This window comes from Pteropus medius, unplaced genomic scaffold (assembly GCF_902729225.1).
Source record: "Pteropus medius unplaced genomic scaffold, Ma_sr-lr_union100, whole genome shotgun sequence".
NCBI lineage: Eukaryota > Metazoa > Chordata > Mammalia > Chiroptera > Pteropodidae > Pteropus > Pteropus medius.
In genome coordinates this window covers 1,915,917-1,937,416 of record NW_024350397.1, presented here as the reverse complement: position 1 = coordinate 1,937,416, position 21,500 = coordinate 1,915,917, and the positions used below count along the sequence as shown (strand labels likewise).

The window sequence follows — 21,500 nt, the reverse complement described above, 5'->3', positions numbered from 1 at the left end:
CACTAATGTACTATCATGCCTGCTTTTCACAATGTCATAATAAATGAGTATAAATGATAAATAATATAGATTGAGTTGAAATCAAGCACGAAGTAGACTATTTCATGGGTAACTTGTTATTTTTTTAAAAAAAATACACACACATTAAAATGGGTCTGGACAAGGAAGCATGATAATATATTGGCTATATAAATGGTGCTAAATTTAGACATATGAACAAGGGAAGATGGGAAAACAAAGTACTCGGGGTACGGGTACCCACAGTAGTAACTAAGTAGATTCACCTGGAAAACCACCTGCTGACAAACCAGATGGAAGCCCCTGGGTCATGGGTCACCTGAGCTTCGGCCCAGGTTCCACAAAGATTAACTCAGAATGGAAAAGGTCACTTTGGAAACCATCTCTGCTGCCATGCCAACTCGCTCGGCCATTTCTATGACTAGCAATGATCACAAATTGCTCTTAATGTGGTTGGCGGCCATTTTCTGGATCATCTTACGGATGGGACTTCAACAGACTTTGTTTCTGCAGGTCTGGCAAAGACCTTTATACATTCTGGGTAAGTCAGAGACCCCACCTAAGACGGACTGCCTCAGGGAATGGTGCTCACTTTTTACAAGTCAGTTAAGTGCACAGTGGGTGCTGATGTGAAAGACTGAGCCATCTTAGAAAATGTGGTGAAAATTCTAGTAGTATATATAGCTTTTGAATGTATGTAAGAAAATCAAGAGACTAGGAAAACCATTCAATGAAGGGTACTCTGAGGTGCGGTCTCCATGTGGACCACTGACAAATGCACACATAGAGAAGGAAAAGGTGAGCAAAGTAGGAGGGAGCAGAGGAATAAAACTGAAGGAAGAAGGGTGGGGTCTGCATGGAAGGAGAAGAGGAATGTGGAGGACAGGTGGGTGGGGACTGGTGGTAGGCCACCTGGGGCAGGGCAACCACTGCTGTGTGCACTGAGTTACCCTCAATGCAGAGAGCTGGAACCTCACAGTGAATGTCATCTTCGAATAAAAGCCTTCCTATGACTGAACTTCTGAGAGAAGACAGCCTGTTTCACAAACTCCCATCTCTGACGCTCATCAGTTACTTAGTTAAATGAGACCACCTGCCTTCCTGTAAAATGGCAAGGATACACTGACTTCTCTGAATTTAAAGGTGAGAAGACACTTGGGAGTCCTCTCTACTCCAGCAGCAGCCCCCCTCCAGAAGAACGTGTGTCAACACACCTACCCACACGAGGATCTCCATGACGGATTACACGCTCCCTCTATATAAAACACCTTCTCGTGTACCATCATCATGTAGGAGCCTCCTCGAGCCTACAGAGAGACCGACCCGCAGGGAGGGTCGTGTCAGAGTGGCAGGAAGCAATTCACCATGGGCAAAGCCCAGGGAAAAGCGGGGGCAGAGGCCAGCCCTCCCTCCCGCCAAGATGTGGGCCTCACCGTACAAGTGCCTGGCGGCGACACTTGCATTCCCCACAGGTCACTAATCACCTCTGATGAATCTCCTAGCTCTGGGGAGAAAAGGCCTGAAGGGACAAGAGTGGAGTGAGAGCAGACCGTCCCTGAGTCAGGCCTGGAAAAGCACAGCGAACCTGCATCCAAACCCCCAAAGAGGCTGCTCCCAGGCAACAGAGCAGCCAAGGCTTGTGGCACCTGAACAGGCTAACGAGACCACGGGTGTGGTCTTCAGGCCCCTCTCTGCAGCAACAGGGAGCAGTGCAGGCAGTGCTGCTGGGAGTGTGGGCACCGGCCGGTGGTGTGGGGTCGAATGCCAACACCGCGACCTTCTGTTACTTGGCTTCTCTTTGCCTCTGATTCTTCATTTATATTGAAGGGAATGGCGACGATTCCTTTCTTCTTAAGTTTGTTGGGAGAGATTAATGAGATAATACATTTAAACTGTTTAGCAGAGTGTCTAACACATAATACACCCTTGTTTTAAACTATTATTACTGTCATTAGCCCTATTAAAATAAATTCTCAGTGGAGTATATAATTCCAAAACTCTTCCTCACATCATCCGAGGAAGGGGCTGAGGGCAGAGGAAAGAGAGAACTGAGTGTTTGTCTCAACACGATGATTATTTTAGATCTTATTGTCTCTAAGTCGTAATCTATAGGCCCTCACAATGACAGGAAACGGTGACACAGCTGACTGTCACAACAAAACTCTGCCTCTCAGTGTTGGCTGGTCTCTGAGGAAGAAGCGACGCCCATTTCCATAATGACAATGAAGAACAAACCAATATTTAGTTTACGAAAACAAAGCAGGAAGAGCAAGCTGCTATCCATCTTCTCTCAAATAAATCCAATAGGTAAGGCAGATTATTTCAGTATTTTCCTATTTTCTCTTTACTAAGGATATATTATATTTTTACCAAGTCAAACATCTCTGCTCATGTAGTCCATACATTGCCACCGTCAACAATGGGAAACAATAACCCTAGTTTCTCACTTCCGTTCACATTTCTGTCACCACCCCTCACTTCATTTCTTCAGTGAACAGTTACGGAGCCCCAAACTCTCTGCGCCTCAAACCCTCTACTCTGTGGAAGGTAAGCTCAGTCTAGGCTCTTTGCACCATGTCAGGAACTCAAAGTCCACAGTTGACCCTTGAACAATGTGGGGGTTGGGGTGCCAAGCCCCGCACTGTCAAAAATCTGAGTGTGACGTGTGACTCCCCAGTCATCACTGGTATCTATGGGAGATTGTTTCCAAGACCCCTGCGGATACCGAAATCCATAGTACCCAAGTGCCCTGTGTAAAAGCAGGGAGGACAATGCATCCGGTTGGCCTCCGCGTTCCCAATCGCAGATCAGAAACAATTTTCCGTCCATGCTGGCTGAACCTGAAGATTCAAATCTGTGCTGCTCAAGGGTCAGCTGTAGTCAACTCTGAAACTAAGTGACCGCAACTGAAGACGACTCGGTCTTTTTTAGACCCACGTTCCATATTCTGACCATCTGGTTTCTCTAATCTGGGTATTTTCTAGCTTGCTAACTAATCCAATTCTCTAGCTAAAGAAGAAACTCAGTACTAACGATCCTCTTGGTGATGACACCGCCACCAACGCAAATGAAGTTCTGGGCCGTGCTGCTGAAATCTTCCCACTCGTTCTGGAAGTACTTCCTTATCACTGTTCTTGCCGAAGACTCGTGTTCAAAGGGTCCAATTGGCTTCCTGTTGGGGAAGACTGGTGATGATAAAGTGACATGAGTATGTACAGGAGAGAGGACCAGGACCCAGGCGCTTCTGGAAGGTCGCACTGCCTGTGAACAAGCACAAAGCAACTCAGAAGAAGGGTCTACGAAAAGGCCATGGGAAAAACAAGAGGTTTGAATCCTCACGTGTGTTCACGAGCACACCAGCTGAAACGATTCTCTGACTTTTTTCTGTGACGAGGTCAAAATAAAAACACCTAACAGTTAGGATATGAAGCAAGCAGCTAAAAGACAAATAATGCTTGTGAGAGTATGGTTTTATAAAGAGAAAGAGCTACATAGAAACAGATGTTAAACTTGAAGCATTCCTTTTTTGGAAAACCATTATAAGCAGGATATGATTTGAGAGGGGCTTAAAAAGCCTCTGAAAATTAACTGTTTACCATATCCAGTAGCACTACCTAGAATGGATGTTTACTGATCAAATATAAACCTCCCAGGATGAGGTCCTAGATCCTCGCCACATCAGAGACTCCTAGATTGCCAAGTCTCTAATTAGTTATGACTGCCGCTGATGACAAGAGATAATGACAACTTATTCTCATGGTTAACTAACAAAAATTTTTTACCAGAATTCCTGGGGCTAAACGGAGGAGAACCTATTATGGTGTGCCTTGCAGATTCAAAGCTCTGCTATGTTACTTTATTTTACAGTTTCCTCTGATTATAATATTTCAAAGGAAACACATGAAGGAAACCGTGAATGCCTGATAACAGTCTTTTTACATAGTTTAATGGTAGCTAAGTATTATTCAATTATGGCTACTTGTATTCTGAGCAGCAGTTTCCTTCATGTATAGATAACAACTAGCTTTTCTCTTTTGTCTCCTCCTTCCCCCTAGTGCGTGTGTGCGTGTGTGTGCGTGTGTGTGTGTGTGTTGGCAAGCAAGCCCTGGAACAGTCAGTATGTGCATAAACAGTTAGTGCAAACTGATGAACTAAAGGAATACTTCTCATTATAATCTTTGAACACAGATGTAAATAGAAGCTTTCAGAAGCATCCTTTTCCTACTGCCATAGAAAACAGAGACACCACATATAAGATGAACTCGGTAAGTATCTGCTGTTGGTTAGATGGCAAAAATTAGAACATAATAAAAATCTAGCATTAAATCATTTGATGTATAGAATGCCGACTGTGTGCCACTGTACAAACATTCATGGTTTTCCAGCTATGAACCTACAATTGCTGTAACGACAGTGACATGACCTGTGAGGTCTTTTCCCTGTATCATCTGAGGCACTTTCAGGCAAAGCCTGCAGCCAGTTTCAGCATCACAGTCTGTTAACTGAGACTATTAGACTATTAGGAGCGGCGTACCATCTAGAAGAGCTCTCTGCAGAGTCAATGACTCGAGGAGGAAATGCCAAGTCTTTAGGGTCACTAAATGAATGGCCTGTGAAGGTAACACGTTTGGGGTGTGTGGTCAGCATCCCCTCCCGGCCTAGAAATCAACATAGTCTATAGCCCCTTTAGCCACCCTGGGCACAGCTCAGATACCCACATCTGGTCCTTCTCTCCTCTTGTCTAACTTCTCTTCCTCTATCTAGCCCCTCTCCTGCCCCCACTGATTGGAGGAGGGGTGACATGCTAACCAAGGCCACAGCATCCACTGGCTGCCAAAATCTGTCAATTCTTTCTCTCAAAAATCTGAGAGACAAGGGCAGCAGTCATCAGGGGGCTCTGGGGTTAAACCATCAGGTGGAGGCAAGAGAACAAAAGTCACCGTGAGCCCAGGTCCCTAGGAAGAGTGACTGTCTGCAAAGGAAGGGGCTGGTCACAGCAGAGGGGGAGCTAAGTGCAGGGAGAGGCAACAACAACGTGGGACAGAGACCAAAGGGTCCCCCAGGGAACACCCCTAACCCAGAGAGACATCGACTGAGGGTCCAGTCCTGACTCCCGGCGTTCACATCCCCACATCGAATGAGCTTGCGGGTCTTCGATTCCTACCCGTGGAGAATCCATGAGACCCCATCACCACGCCCTCATGACAACCTCCTCCTGCTCACTCGGGGGCGCTGTGTTCTGCACCCACAGAATCCACAGAGAAGGGACTAGTCGGCCCGCTGGGAATTTCTGTTATTGCGTCCTCCTTCCCTCCCTCCCTCCCTCCCCGTTCCCCAGAGTTAGCTTGAACAGACAAAACCATTAGCACTGCTACCGCAACTGCCTCTCACCGAGAGCCAACACCTCTCCTTTTCACAGTGGAACCCCCCCACCCCACTAGCTTCACACAGGTCCTCTCACTGGCAAATCCTCCCCCTCCCATCCCACATTAGCCCAATGATCTGAAACACTCAGGACTTATGCAACTGACTTGCCATACAAGTACTAGGTTTGACCTGATTAATTTATTTTTTAAGAAATGTTTGGGTGTTTGATAAATGCAAAATTCTTCATGGGAATTAGCAAAATCTGGGATAAATGAGAAAAGGTGTCAGCCTTCAGGAAGCTGACAATCCTGGGGACCAGGAGAAAGTTCTAGAAAAACACATGGGAGAGTAATTTCAACTGGAGGACGCTTAAGAAGTCAAACAGGTAAGGTGGACTTCCCGTGAGTGATGGGGAGGAGAGGGCTCTGGGAGCTCCTGAGCAGGGCTTTGGGGGTTGGGGGCACACCCTGGCCCTGCGTGGCCAGCAGCCTGCAATCGGGAGCGGGCACAGGAAAGGCGGGTAGGGCTGGGAAGAGGTGGACTGCACGGCCCACGAAAGAGCTGGCGGTTGAAAACACAGGCAATGGGGGTCCAGGGACGCCCTGAGTAGGGAATCGCACAGTCAGGGTTCAGAGTCCATCCTCTGTGCTTTAAGTTACAGTCCTGAGGCGGACAGCACACATGGACAGTAGCTTTGGGAAACCATTGCTCCCTAATCACCAGTCTGGATAAACTGCGTAAAACGAGATTTGACTCTTGGTCCTGGCTCCACTGCTTGAGCAGAAGCGCAAGTTCAGTTGGTCTTTCACCCCTCCTCACATCAAAACTGTCGTTCTCATCCCATCTTGGGTGCTCAGTATTGCTTGATCTAATGACAGTGAAAGCTCAAAGAACAGCCTCTTCAGCAAGTTAGGAAACACACATGCTGAATGTCTGGAAATCCGTATTCCTTTTTACTCCTCTAAGTTTTAGTGGATGTAACCAGCTCTCATGTAAGAAACTCTGTCTAAGCCCTTGTTAATTATCAGAGGGAAAGAAGTCCCGGCCACTCTCACCGGCCCCAGATGGCGGGCAACACCACCTTCGGTTATGGAGCCCTTATCAACATGCGCAGAGGCGGCCTGATGCACACGTGTCTAATTTAAGTACAACAGGATGCATTCCTTACGTAGCGCCCGGACAGGAAAGGGACACAGCTGGGCTCCGAGAGCCGTTACACACCCGTGAGAGCCACTGGGAGGGCAGAGGACGAGGAAGTGAGAAAGGACAGAACAATCCGGCACAGAGCAGCCGTAAAAGGCGCTCGGAGGCTTGAGCGCCCCTTTCAAACTGGGCCGGGCCTCATGCGAGGAGTTTGGCCAGGCCCGGGGCTGCTGTAGAGCGGCAGCCACCAACCAGCCTGGCAGCCCAGGGTCTGTGGCCCAAGCCGGGCTTCTCTCCACTGCTTCCAGTGGCTTGTGCCAAGTTGCCAACTGTCTCTGGGCTTTACGTTCTTCGGCTATAAAATAGCAACATGGCCAACATGCTGACATCTCAGCCATTCCGCCGGAATCAAACAAATTGACCCTGTTCGGCCCCTGTGACCTTCCAAATGACTTGGATGACCATCTTCCCCAGTCACTCAGTGGGGCACTGAGGACCAGCTCGTCCGTGGTGTGGGGACATACTCCAGGGAAGACCTCAAACCCACCCGGGAAACTTCAGGAAAAGGGGGCCCTTTCGACGCTTCCCAGTCACCCCGACGGCTTGAAGTTGCACAGAGCCATCCTGAGCCTCACTTCCCCACCAGACCCGGAGGCCAGCCCAGCAGGGTCACTGTGGGGCAGGCCAGGCTGCAAGACCACTGCCGCACTCACCGACTGACTGAAGGCTGAGATCTAGCACAGTAACATACATCCGCCCAGACGCAGAATTTATATAAGCCAAAGCATTGTTGGGTTTTGTTTTCCTTTCCCTTTTTCTTTAAAATGTTAAAGCTGTTAACTATTAGCACTTATTGTTTTCTCCCAAAGCGTTTTTTTTTTGAGGAAAAATAATCTTCCTCCTGCCCACCTTTCTGTTCACCTCCTGTTTTCAATTCTCTATTGGCTACTAAAGGAAAAAAAAAAAAACATCGTTTCAGTACAACCTAGGAAGTCTTGCAGCTGGTCTCTGAGGCCTTGGGCATGGGCATGCATTTTTACAAATACGTATGCATTTTCTCTTTCTACCCTAAAAGACAACCTTCACTCCCAAAGCTACTATACACCTCCCAAGTTATCAGCCAGCCTCAGAAGCGGGAAGAGGCCAGGTCTGTCGACCTCTCTGTCATCTGATACAAAGTCATCCCCGTGCTGCACAAAGCCACTTACCTGAGCGCTTTACTCATGGCAGAAATAGACTCCTGGGAGACTGAATCACGCCCGCCCACCTGGAGGCGGGGCTGGTGTGCCCTGTGGTCCTCAGACACCTGTCATCGCACAGGGGCTAGAAAGCCCTGAGCAGGCTGTGGAAGAGGTTGGGAGCCACACTGCCCACACGACATTCTGAGGGGGTGCTATTGCCTCCCACTCGGGGACCCGACTCTCATCCCCGATCCAGAGCTTTGAGACTGAGACCCCACACAGACCGCACGGCATGTCACGCGGACACCACAGGCACTTTCTGTACCTCGTTACAAGCAGCCTTCCGCTCCTCAGCAGTTGGTACAACGGTGAGAATGAAATGAATCCATAAACATATAGTGATTGCCCTGTGTGCCAGCACTGTAAGAAACTCTGCAGTGAACACAAAAGAAGGAGTAACTGAGGTAGAGCTTCAGGCCCCTGAAATCCAAGGTGGAAAGTACAGAACTAGAAGCAACAGGAGGCAGGATAAAAGCAAGCACAGGATGTGCAGTCATTACTAAGCTGTCCTAACTCTCAGCCAACTTGTCCATAAGCACCTTCTTCCAAGTTCACGGTGGGCATTTCTGGGAAACATGGCTGATAAGAGACTTAAGCCCAAGACAGCCGTGGACCCAAGTGCGAGTCGTGAGGGGTAAGGTTAAAGAAAAACGGCTTTAAATCCTCTGCCATTCCATGCTCCCCTCGGAACCAGCCCCGTCAGTGGATATACCTCTTGCCCCTCGCCAGAGAAGAGGTTCTGACTTGGCAGCACAAGCCTGCTTCTATCACACTGCACGTGAAGGGGGCGATCGCCTTCGCTTTTACTCGGTAACCAAGGTATTAGATGCTCTGGATGGTAAGGACAAAACGAACGAAACCCTTCCTACTCTTTGCCTGAAAGCTGTCAGCTGACATGGAAGATCCTTCCTGTGAAAAGGTGTCCTCTAACCATGAATGCCTCGTTCAGCCCCTTCAGACTTAATTCACTCCCTTTTTTGTTTGCTTGTTTGTTTCCCTTAAAGACAGGTCCTTTTCTTGCTGGTTACACACAGTTTGACAACACGCTGGATGCAAGCAGAGCCTTCCTTCCCCAGTCGGAGCCCGGTCCCAACACAGCACTGAAGACAAACACAGTTTTATGAAGTGATGACAAAGGTTTCCTCTAGGTCATAACCGTCTGGAAGAGAGTTGCAGGCTCCTCTCCCATGCTGGCTCTGTGGCAAGCTGCCGAAATTCCCTCTTTTTAACCCTCCTGTTCCCCCAGCCAACCCTCCCCGTTGTTGCTGTTGCGAACACCCACAGACGTGGCTTTACAGGGACAGGGACCCACATCAGGGCCAGGGTGCATGCCGGGGAAATGTGGGTTGGGAGCCAGTGGAATCACACGGATATACAAGAAAGGTGTCCTTCTTCCCAAACGAAGGGGAATACAGACCTCTTTCAACTCTGTAATAGACAAACTATTGAAACATATTAATAAGAAAGCCTAATGTACTAGGAGTGTGTGCTTGACATAAACTAGCTTTTGCGGAGTTTTTAATTGATTCTTAGAAGAGGCAATATCAAGAGATATTATACAAAAGAAAAAGGAAGCCGAGTACCGAAACGCAGTGCCTGGCATGACAGAATTCGTTCACTCACCACCATCTACCGAAGGCCCTATAGCCGGGCCCTGTGCTCAGCGCTGCTGGAACACCCCACACCTCGGTGGGTGCTGGGCACACAACAGTGCCCCTGTGCCTCGCCCCACCTCTCCCTCCCTAGCCCCAGCCAGTTATGAGGCGTTGAACGATTTTACTTACATACCCCGAACCCCCAAGTCAGAGGAAACCAGTGAGTTCCCGCTGGAGCTTACCCTGCCTCGGACGTCCTGGCAGCAGAGGCGCTCTGGGGCTCTCCGTGGGCTCTCAGTGCACGGCGGTCATTTTCAGAATTACTCACACGTCCTGTCCCCAGAGACGCCTTGCTGTGTGGGATGGCGTCACACCCATTCAGCAGGCCCGTTCTCGCTCTTGTCCTCGCTGGCTGGCGCCCCTCATGCTGATCCTCATGTGGTGCTGGGAGATCTCTTGATAGTTTGTATCCATGAGAAATCAGCAGGTCTTCTACGCTGTACATACTGCCCTGGCCGCATCAAAGCTTGGGCACGGGGACCGTCGTGGTGGCAGGGCCCACACTGAGGGACAAGAGAGTGTTGGTGAGGACTCGCCCTTTCTTCCCACAACTGCGACTCACATGGCCCCCTCCCTTCAGCCCCAACTAGACCCTGGTTACTAACACGGTGTGGCTAACAAAGTGAAGAGGTGGGGACTGTCGTGCCTCAAATTACTCTCTGTCTTATTCAAGCAGAGAGTGAGCATGTGGCGGGGGCTCTGCGAGATATGGTGGTAATTCTGGGGACCCCATCCGCTGATGGCTGCCTCTTGTAGAAGAGTCCAGAGTAGTGTTTAAGCAATAAAACGATTGACAGTTTCGCCATCCCCTTGTCCCAGTCATCTGAAAACTACAGGCATAAGGAGAGAGGGCAAAATAAATACAGACTCGGAAGCTGCAATTACTACCTCATGTTTCTAAAAAGAGAAACTACCATTGTCCAGCTTAATCTTATACTCCCCTGCTCTCATCTTATAGACATACCTTTTGCTCTAAAAAGGCAGAGTGAGATCTTTAACCAACACAAAGCCACGACACACTTCAGCATGATACGCTGTAGCAAGGGCAGCTATACCAGTGAGGCTGACTAGCTGCTGAAAATAGATCTTAAGTTTTTAGGCTCATAATGAGAAAACATGGCACACGGATCAAGCATACATGCCCAAACACTACACAATCCCAAACTTCTCCTTCCCATGTGAAACTTTTAAGAATCAGATTTCTCACCAATAAATCATGGGGAAACGTTTTGCATCTCTGGGCCAAGGGTGTCCACATGCAAATCCTACCATGAGACATTAATTCACCGGCAGCTACTTCCCTGAGTAAACTGTCCTAAGACCACTGTACCAACAAAAAGGAATAAAAATGGACAGGAACCTACGTGAGAGCACGTGTGTGAAAATAGGTGGGGCTGCCATGTTTATTTTTAAACGAGAGAATGCTCTTTCCTCGTCTTCCTATTGTTACAGAGAGAAAGGCAGTTTGGTCGGACGGGTCTGCTCCCCAGAGGTTGTGACATTGGCCTGGGCAAGTACACCAAAGCCAGGCTTCTAAGAGCTCGGCCAGCTCTAGCCCCACTTCGCTGGTGGACAGAAATAGTGTTGCCGCAGTCCCCGGGAACAATGGCCAGGAAATGCCTGCTGGCCCGTGTGCAGGTGGAAGGGAGGCGCACGTGCTTCCTGTCAGGGGGATTCTCACTGGGGCCCATTGACCGATTCTGCTGACTGCGCATGTCCTCACTCCAGCACACGCAGCAGGAAAGTCTCGGTCATCAGCATGGAGGGCTATCAAACTTCGGAAGGCTATAATTTTCTATTAGGTACCTACATTTCATGGGAGGTTGACAAGCTCTGGCAGTTACTGCACTAGTAGAAAAATCTCTATCGCAATTCTGACATTCCCTGACACTCCTGCTGTATGTGTTTTAGGGAAGTGTGCAACTTGGGTCATTCACTTAGACAGAAATAGAAGAAGCAGAGAGCAAATATTTGTTTTTTGATTCAACTGAGCAAGTCACTGGGCTAGCGACTGCAGAGGAAAGAGATTCCATTACAAACACAGGGCTATGGGAACATGGAGGCAAGACTAGGAAGGCAGGGTCTTTGTTTAACAATTTGCCCCCAGCGCTAGTATATAGTATGCTCTCCATAGATAATTATTTAGTGAATGCACAAAAATGAGGAAAAAAGGACATTTGAGCTAGGTTTTGAAGGATGATCACTAGATAAACCACAGGTGCACATTTACGAGAGAGGGAATTGACATTTAAAATAGATTTGGGGTACAATTATCCCAGAAGTAAAGAAATGACATAACAACAATCCTGGTAGCCTAGACTGGGGTCCTTGGACTCATTGGCTCAATGTCACACATCCAGTCAGCACTATAAAGTTAGAGTCTGGGTCTTGTGACACCTGCTTTCTCTCTTTTACTACGTCAGGCTCTTTTAAAGCCAGTGCACCACACTCTATACACAGAGGGACAGGCCAGTGTCTACCACAGACCTGGCTGTGCTGCAGTCCACTGTCAGTGATGTAAGAAATGACCCTCACAAAACATGTATGTGGCTCATTTCCCTACTGGGGTTAGGTAAGTTGATCCCTTAAGAGCTATCACTTGACCTACAGGTCTGAGGTCAAAAGCACACTGATTACTGTAAATTCCTAACTTTATCAGCTCACAGAGGCCAGAGCTTGTGTGCCAGCCTCAACACACAGGACTTGAAGCCGGGCGGGAGAGGCAAGAAGGGTAGGGGAGGACCCACAGGCCCATAACCCAAACGAGTGTTCTCAGACACTGCTCGGCCCACGGAGGACATCGCTCCCTCAGGCTCACATCCTTCGCCTTCTTGATCCAAACTCAGAGTCGGCTCTGCCCTCCTCTCCGCACCCACGCTAAACGTCACCTGTCCCCTTAGATGGACTGATAACCCATCACGCGGTTTCTCTAATCCCTATCATATTCCGCTTACTTTCTTCAGGGTCCTCTCTACTTAAGGTGGAATGGGCTGCCTCACTAACAGGTTGAGGCCACCAGGAGGGGACCCTGAGGGGATGGGGAGGAGCAAGGCATCTAATGCGTTACTGGACTAAACGCTGTCCCTTCTAAAGTTTCTTTCCAATCCTGAGATGCCAGCACTCCACGTCAACAGTATTTAATTAAACCACCCACCAACCAACTCAAAGTGTTGCTGGAAAGACAAATGCACACCAAAAATAATAAATATCTGTTATTGTAACAGTCGATTTCACAACTTGGCAGATATGTGTGCATTTCAAATAGCACAGTATCAGGTGTGATCCTTCTAACCCCAGCGCTCCTGCTGGTATCCGGCCCCAGCTGTGCTCCCTGGAGCAAGTCGTTAACCACACCAAACTGCAGTTCCCTGATCTGCAAAATGGCGATGCTGCCATCTTCCTGTCTCAGCAGACTGTTTGAGGGCCAAATAAGAATACGTAAATACGTAAAAGTGGAAAGCACCACGCAAATGTAAGATTGTGGATTTATTATGCTACACTGGCTCTAGTTTGTCACTTGCCTTATGGAAAGATTTCACATTAGCTGTTAATTTTCACCATGTAGTTTAGACCATTTCTTAACTCCTTTGGTATCATTTGGGATGCCACTCTTGATTTCCAAAGTCATGCCCACTTTATAGCATCCACATCTGTTGTCTTTTGTGAATGGATACTCCAATCTCCACTTAAGTCACTTAGAACAGTAAATGTTATTTTATATGGTCCAAAACATTAATGCATAATTCATGAGTACAAATAATGCACCAGGCACTGAAACCATAATAATGAATAAGACATGTTCTGCACCTTTAAGAATCTTACTGTCTTGCTGTAGAGACAACTGGAAAACAAGCAATGAAAATGTGGCATATACATGTATTAGTGACAGAAGCTAGCCACCTCTCCATAGTGTCATAGCACTATGACAGGGATAAGGACAGGCTGACATGGAAGGGACCCTCACCCAGTCTCAAGGGATCAGGAAGATCCCTTCCAAGCTTCTGGAAGATGGCTTCTAACCAAAACCCCTCTACCTCAGGGTAGACCTGCACACTAAGGTCACCTATAAGATGATTTTATAACCAGTTCATTTAAGAAATTTTTCCTTCACTACTTTTGTTTGTTGCCTTGTCTCAAATACCGACTGTGGGCATTTAGAAGTCAAGCCAGTGCAGGTGCCTAGATACAGTCTCAGGTAAGTAAGGGACTTCTAGCACTGGCTGAGCCAAGACACAACGATGAGAGAAAAATGAGCCCACTATAAACCTCGGGTTCATTCTATGAATGTCTAAATGCCATTAATGCAGAGGAAACACTTACTGTAAGAACGTTTACAGAACAATTCATCCATCGAGGCACCGCTGCCTCTGAAGGTGTGGAGTCCCTAGCTGGGAGGTTCTTAAGCACAGGTTGATTTGGAAACTTCTTTCTTTTTACAGCCACCACTGAAGGTGTGTACACACACATCAATCACAACTTTAAAGGCAAAATATTCACCCTCACATCCTGATATGTACTGATATGTACTGTAATCTTTTCTATTCTTTTTCACTTTAAAATGCTAGTGACCACCCAATGAACTTCATGGCACTCTAGTAGGTCACAGCCTGCAGTTTGAAAAGCAATATTGTAGAAATCATTCCTGTGCTGGTCAGTGTGCTGGACTAGATGACCTCTGAAATTTCAGCAAGTTCAAAGATCCTATCGATCTATGAGAAATTCCTTAGTATAACAAGTTCATTGCTCTGTTCTCAACAGCAAATATGACTGTGCTATCCTATCACAAATGTTCTTTCCAAGAAAAGGCATAACTACTAAATGAAGCTATTTTCCTATTCTTAAGGGTAGAAAATGAAAAAGAAATAAATCTCAAGGGCAAGTACTGTATTCTGTTTCCTTCCTCACTCTACTATGACTTACGAGGGACTTGACAGCTGAGGCTTGGGCACACTGCATCACTGGCTGACAGATAAACCAGCACTGTGGAAACAAAGAGGGAAGGCACTGGTCCCTTGACATGAAATAGACCTGCGATGCTGCCACTTTCATTCTCTCTTTGGGTTGAGGACGCCGGGACATAGCTTTCTGTTTCTTTTGATGTCACTACTGTGCTTTTCATGTTTTCCTACTATTCTCTGGCCCATATATTCCTAGAGTAAGTCCATCATCTCAAAAACAAAACCTATAAAAGCAGTTTAAAAACTCTACCACCACAATAAAAACCTGGTTGAAAGAACACGTTATCCTAATGGATCTTGTTCTCCAGGTGGCATGTGTCCAGCTGTTTCCCCTCACCGCGGGTGGACGGTGCTTGCAGACTTTCTCCCACACAAGCGTAGACAGAGTGGCAGGGCACAATAAGAAGAACGTGCCTGCGCTTTGATGTCAGAATGACCTAGGTTTCCATCCTGGCTTCCACTGGGTCAGTGGCCCTTATGAAGTTACTTAACTTCCGAGCCTCAGTTTTCTCATGTGTAAAAACAGATGGGTCTGCCACTTTATTCCAAGGTTATGTGGCTCCTAGGGGCGTTAGGATATTAGGATAGAAACTTCTACTAGACTTTGTGATATTGCTCAGTTTAACTAGAGAGAAATCAGAGCTAGGCCCAGCCTCCTGCTCAGAGAACTTCTCACCTGGTTGTACGACTTGGGTTGAGCAAAATAAGCCACTTGATTAAAACCAACTTTGTAGGACAGTACACTTGACCCTGAATGAACAACACGGGTTTGAAGTGCGCTGGTCCGCTTACATGCTGATTATTTTTCAATAAATACTATAAATGTATGTTCTCTTACTTATGATTTTCTTAATAACATTTTCTTCTTCTCTAGCTTACTTTACTGTAAGAATCAGTACATAATACATACAACATACAGATTATGTCTTAATTGACAGTTTATGTTATTGATAAAGCTTCCAATCAACACTATTATATTAGTAGTTAAATTTTTAGGAGTCAAAAGTTATACATGGATTTTCAACTACATGGGGGGCTGGCACCCCTAACCTCTGCATTGTTCAAAGGTCAAGAAGAAAAACTAGATTTATAAAAAATCCTTGTATAGAAGATTTTGTGCTGAGTGTACAACACACACACAAAAAGCTAATTACAAATTTTTGTTATCTGTTATTAAAATGCTACTTCTCACCTCTTTAAGACTGGTTTAAATTAAATGAAATTCGTGAGACTCAAAAAGAAATGCTTTTTGCCTGTAGTCCCTAATTTAGGTGGTTTGAAGGGGATGGGGTACAGGAATAACAATGGTGAACAGCCAAGTTTGCCTGTACTAGGTTTCCTGATCGATTCATGAAATCGATAGGTTTATATTCTATTACTCCCCGCCTCCCTGCCCGAGGATGCTTATGATAGGCGGTGAAATGTAGAAAATACTCTCCAGTAGATGCATAACAAACTGATCAAGAATATCTTCTGGTTTGGGGTTAATTTATTCCCCCTTGCCCTAATAAAATTTCTCTATACAAAGCAGAAGGAAAAGCCTGCTCTATAAGCTCGAAATAGCAGCGCACATGAAAGATAATAACATCAACCATCCACTGAGAATCTGCAATGTGCCAGATATTCTGTTAGTTGCTCGGCATACTTTATTTCATTTTATGCTCACAGCACACTTTCTGATGTAGATATGAATGTCTCCATTTCACAGACAAGAAAACTAAGTCTGTCCAAGGTGACACAGCTTATAAGGTTCAAATCAAGGTCAGCTAGCTTCAAAGTCTGTGCTACTATTTTAGGCTCACTCATCTATATTTCCTTTTTTAATAGCAACAAAAATTTCCTAATTTACCAAATAATGCATAAACAAGAAAAGATAGAAGGCATGATGGCATTAAAATGAAAACTACGTATATTTAAAATGAAAAAAAATTCTCCTTTATTCTCTGAGATTAAGATGGCTCTTCTAAATGCTTCTTTCCTTATACATATCAAACACACATACACACAAACCTTGCACATGTGTATATGCGTATACACATGCCCACACACACAGGGTTGATGCCTCGCTTTATTGTAATGTCTTATGGCAATACCAGTATGAATTTATAAACACTCAGAAACATGATTCATTCACAAATATGCCTTGCAATCACTTTGTGACCTCCAGCAGACCTCTTTGATCCTTTCGGGTTTGGGGTTCTTCATCAGTAACAGGAAGCATCATAAAACCTATTGTGTGAAACTGAAAAGCAGAAACTGCAATCTACGAAAAATGAAAGAGGAGTGAGCAACTTTAGAAAAAAATCAATTCAAAAAAAAAAAAATGTAGAAATAGCCACTCCTATCTGCAACATTAATAGAATTTGAACTTAATTTGAGCAGACAATGGGAAACCATGAAGGGTTTCCGCAAGCAAGGGAAAGGCTGCTCCACAGAGGCTCTGGCAGGAAAGTGGCAGACTAACGTGGTCAGAGCAAGGACAGACGTGGGGTCAAGTAGTTATAAGTCCCTTCTGCTGTAATATGCAGAGGTGGCAGCAGAGGGGATAAGTAAATAAAAGAAATAATAAGAATAATTTTCAAAGGAAGAAGTACAGTGGATTTTAGTCTTAGGGACTAAGACAATGGTCTTTTTTCATTAAGAGAAATACAGAAATCAGAAACTATTGGTTGGAGAAGATGACAGGTAATTTGACTTTGATTTAACCAACACAAAATTTTCTTTTCTCAAAATTACACAAAATTTTCTTTTCTCAAAATTATTTTCAAATGGATTTTCATCAAATTAGTTGTCCCTTCCGAAGAACCTGAGACCACTTAAAGTAATCTTATTGTGGAGTAGGTTTCTAAGTTCTGAAAATATCAGCCATGCTGTTTATATTCACATGAAAGGGCTGATAAACTTAGAAAAGTGTCGTAAACAATCCATTAACATTTCAGCAAGGAGTTGAGGTGTCCACCACCCTGCCCCCTCCACTGTAGGATGAGTTTCTATTTCTCTGTGTTGCTCATATATGTCTGTTGTGTCGAACTGACCCTGAAACACTCCTCAACAGATAAGGAGCGAACCTCTCTGGGCTCCAGTCTTCTCCTAAAAAAGTGAGATAAGAAGATTGAACTAAAGGTTCTCAGGGTCCTTCTAGCTCTAGAATCTGCCCCTCTCTCCAGCATGTTCTCCCTTGTGATCGACAGCATGCATTTCTAACTCAGTGGTCACAGCGAAAAGCATATCGCTTGTGGCCATGACACAAAATAAAGCTAAATAGGTCATATGATGATAAAACCTCTGACCTTGGCCTCATTAGCACCCATACAGGCGCCAAGCAAAAGAGCAGAGCTAAATGGCCCCACACTGAGTGGAGGAAGAGGTGGGTACTGGGGAGAGGGAGGCCAGAGAGTACACCGTCCAGCAATTCTCCATCCCAGAAGTCCCAGAGTGCAGGTGTTGCACACTTATTCTAACTTAAATTGATCAAGACACTTGTTCTGCACTGAATGTGCAAGGCACTGAGCTCTGTGCTAGAGAACAGAAAAGCACAAAGGACCCGTCAGCACCCTTCCTCATGGATGTCACAGCCTAAGTGCTGTTCTTTCAATTCCGGGCATTTTCATCCTTAGAGGTTGAGGCTCACAAATGAGCGTTCTCTAACAGGTACCATTTCCTCCTCCTTTTCTATTTATAAAAATAAAAACTAACTTTTATTCTCTTATTTAAAGTTATAAGGCTCCCAAGAAAGTAAAGTGAAAGAAAATATTAATAAGCTCATTAAATGAAGCAGACTTGTCTTCCTTTTTAAAATTTGTCTGGAACATGAATGAAAATTTAATAAGGGAAAAAGAAAAAAAAACATTTAAAAATATGAAACAAATATTCACCCTCACCTATAATCAAAGATATGTAAATTAAACCAAAATGCCATTATTCACTTAGCAAATCAGCAAAGCTTTTAGAAAGCACTGTTTGTTGTTGGCTTGGGCATGATGAGCTACGAGGGTTCTCCTATTTGTGGGTGTATGAATGTGTGGGGGGTGTCTGTGCATAAATGCGTATTTCCTTTCTTAAAGGTTATTAATATGTTATGAACTCTTTAAAAATATGAAACCTATGGACTAATTATCTCACTTCTTAGGATCCATCCTAATGAAGTAATCAGAGATACAAAGTTTTCTATCAGGATATTTAACCCAGTTTTAATTAAGATAATAAAAAATTAAACTACATGTCAATTTAAGGGATGGTTAAAAAAATTCTGTTGCATCTACATGGTAGACTATAACATTTATAAAATTACATTTTCAGATACATAACGGCACAGGGAAATGCTCATGATACCATGTCAAATAATAAAGACAGGATACAAAACCCTGGAGTCAGTGTAATACCAATTTCGCTTATATGCATATGCACAAGGGGGTGAGGGGACACGGAATGAAAACAAACCCAAATATTAGCAGTGGTATTGGATTCTGGGTTTCCTTTTTTTTAAGTACTTATTTATACTTTACTATATTTTATGAGGTTCTGTTATAAAATGTATTAGGTGCGACCATATGAAGTTGCCATTTTGCAGATAAGAAATGGTCAAATGTTAGTACTTTCATATACTTTAATATTACTTCATCATCAGGAAAAAAACTTTCAAAAACAAGGAGTTGCTTAGGTAGGATTAGGAAGATGTATCTTTGAATATATATTACATATTTGAAAGTTTCAATGAGAATAAAAGAAACACTGGAGAAAAGAATAAATGAATAGTAAATCAAATAAGGTTCTAAGGGTCTAGTATGTGGTGCACGTGTCTTATCTGCTACAGAGATTCTTAACCTATTTGCAGTAAGCCTAAAATTACATGTTCTGTTGATAAAATCTAACACAAGATTACAAATAGCATTCTAAAGGTCTCGATTAGACATTGCTACTCCTCTAGAAAACCTAAAACTTAGCTGTAGTCGCTGACATTCCATACTTAAGATGTAATTAGTCCCTCAAATTGTTGGCAGTTCACTGTAAATATTTCTGCAACTGATGACTTTTCTGTCTAATGTTACGATTAATATATAACAAATTACTTTCTTTAAACAAGAGGTAAATAGTCAAGATATAAAACAAACCAGAATGGAGTATGTTACTAACTGACACATGGACTTTTAATTCTTTCTACAGCTTTTTTTAATGGTAGAGCTATGTGTTTTATTATGAGCAATAGGATTGTCATCTCCCTTTTCAGTCTTAATAATTAAATAAAGAACTCAACAGTTCCAGTTGAAGTTCTGGGACAGTAAGTTCCCACACAATGTCATTACCATACCACATAGAGTGATAGTCAGCTCTGCCAGAGCCCTCGAGTTGTTAAAATCTCCTAAGACATAAAAACATATTTACTCTGTGAAGCAATAATTTTAGTAGAGTAACCATCACTGAGTTGTTTCTATAAGGTGACAGAAAAAAAAAAAGAGACAGAAAACTTGGGTCTAAGATCAAAAGGATCTTGGAATGCTAATGTGGTGGGTTGGGTTGGTGTTAAGGCACTGATCCAAAAAGAGAGAGAAAGAGAAGAAAATATTATGCACTTCATTTTTCTCATAAATCTTATCCCCTCTAACTTCTTTTTTTTTTGTCTTTTCCCTCACGACTTGTGTGAATTCTCTCTCTCCCTCCCTTTCTTTCTCTACTGCTTTTCTTCTCTTTCACCTTTAAATTCTGTCACAATTAAATTTTGGAGACGTCACCCCATTTTCATGAGGCCCTAAGTACCTCACTAACATTTTTGAAAGGTTAGCAATCATTAAGAAAAAGATTGAAATTAGATAAATTTTTTAAAATCTTCTTGAATTTAACTATTTGCAAAAATAAACTTATAATAGGCTAGAATTTAATTGCACTATCATCAAATATGTCAAACTCCATATGCAAAGATTCCTAAAATAGTCTGTTAAACTTATAACACAATAGTTTCATTTTTAAATATCTTTAGAATAAAAGAGCCAAGGTTTTGTAAAAAAAAAAAAAGTTAGTTTAAAATTACTTCATATAACTCTTACTTTTTTTGCTTATTTTCTAAGTATAAAAGTCATAGAAAGTTATTCTAGAAGTAGACACTACAAAATTCAGTGTTTAAGCAAAAAGTAAAAGTTCCCAATATCCCTACTGAGAGATAACCAACAGTAACTACGATGTCTATTTCTCCAACTCTTCTTCCAATACATACAGTTGTGCGTTCTCTCCCCACCACCACCCCTTCCTCCTCCTTGAAAAGTATCTTGGTTTCTTCTCCTAAATTCTTTCATTTCCATACAGAAGAAACAAGCTTAATAGGTAAGCTATCAAGAGATAACCAATCAGCAGCAAAGTACAAGGATATTTAGTGGTCTGATCGTTTTTTGCCAGTTTGCAACTATATAGAAATAGAAACTGTGCCCAACTATATTATCTATAGGAAGTTTTTGGAAACGATATTTAGTTAAAGAAAGTAAAGGTGATAATTTTAAACAAGAGATCATAAATTCCAATCCAGATAACTGAGGTTTGAGTATTGGGGCAGTTTCTGGATTTTTAAATGACATTTAGTGTTTAAAGCAGATATCAAAGTACTGGAGACTGACCTCGCTCTCCCTGGGCTGCTGGCCTTGGCAAGAGAGTATCCCTCAGCATTCCTTAAATCAGCAGACCCTTGAAACAAAGCACAATAGCAAGGTTTTAATGAGTGAGATAACCCTTCCCATTAAAAAGGTAAAAAAAAAAAAAAAAATCTGTTAAAAAAGCAACAAACCCTGCAGGATGGGCTCAGCAATAAGCCCAAAGGATTTCAGAGATATAGTCCTTGCTTATCAGAATAGAAACCACAACAGAACAATGGTTTTAATCCTATGCTCTGTGTTCTAAACTCTCTCCAGATTAATTGGCCTGGAGTTTCGCCAAGCTCATTAAAAAAGAAACTTCTGGACTCCTACAGCAAGGTTGGTGTTTGCTGTCTCCGCAAACCAGAGGGCTCTCCCAGCAAGGACAAGAACTTGGTGGAACCACAGACTCCTGGGCTTTCTTTACTAATAGTATTTCTCAAAAAAAAAAAAAAATTTTTTTTTGAATTGCATTTTAAAAATTAAACTCCAAGGATACTT

General features: G+C 43.9%; 1 protein-coding gene across 3 annotated transcripts in view; it reads right to left on the bottom strand.

Annotated features, from left to right (window-relative positions):
- The window catches only part of JCAD (junctional cadherin 5 associated), a 45,613-nt gene that overhangs the window by 19,845 nt on the left and 4,268 nt on the right, over positions 1-21,500 (bottom strand). For 2 of the 3 annotated variants that reach the window (XM_039839710.1, XM_039839712.1), the window contains one exon: positions 9,607-9,927. In XM_039839710.1, coding sequence (XP_039695644.1) covers positions 9,607-9,869 — 263 coding nt within the window. In that variant the 5' untranslated portion in view covers positions 9,870-9,927. Of the gene's footprint in view, positions 1-9,606; positions 9,928-20,984; positions 21,052-21,500 lie in introns of all 3 variants that reach the window. The other variant, XM_039839711.1, reaches the window with a different exon arrangement.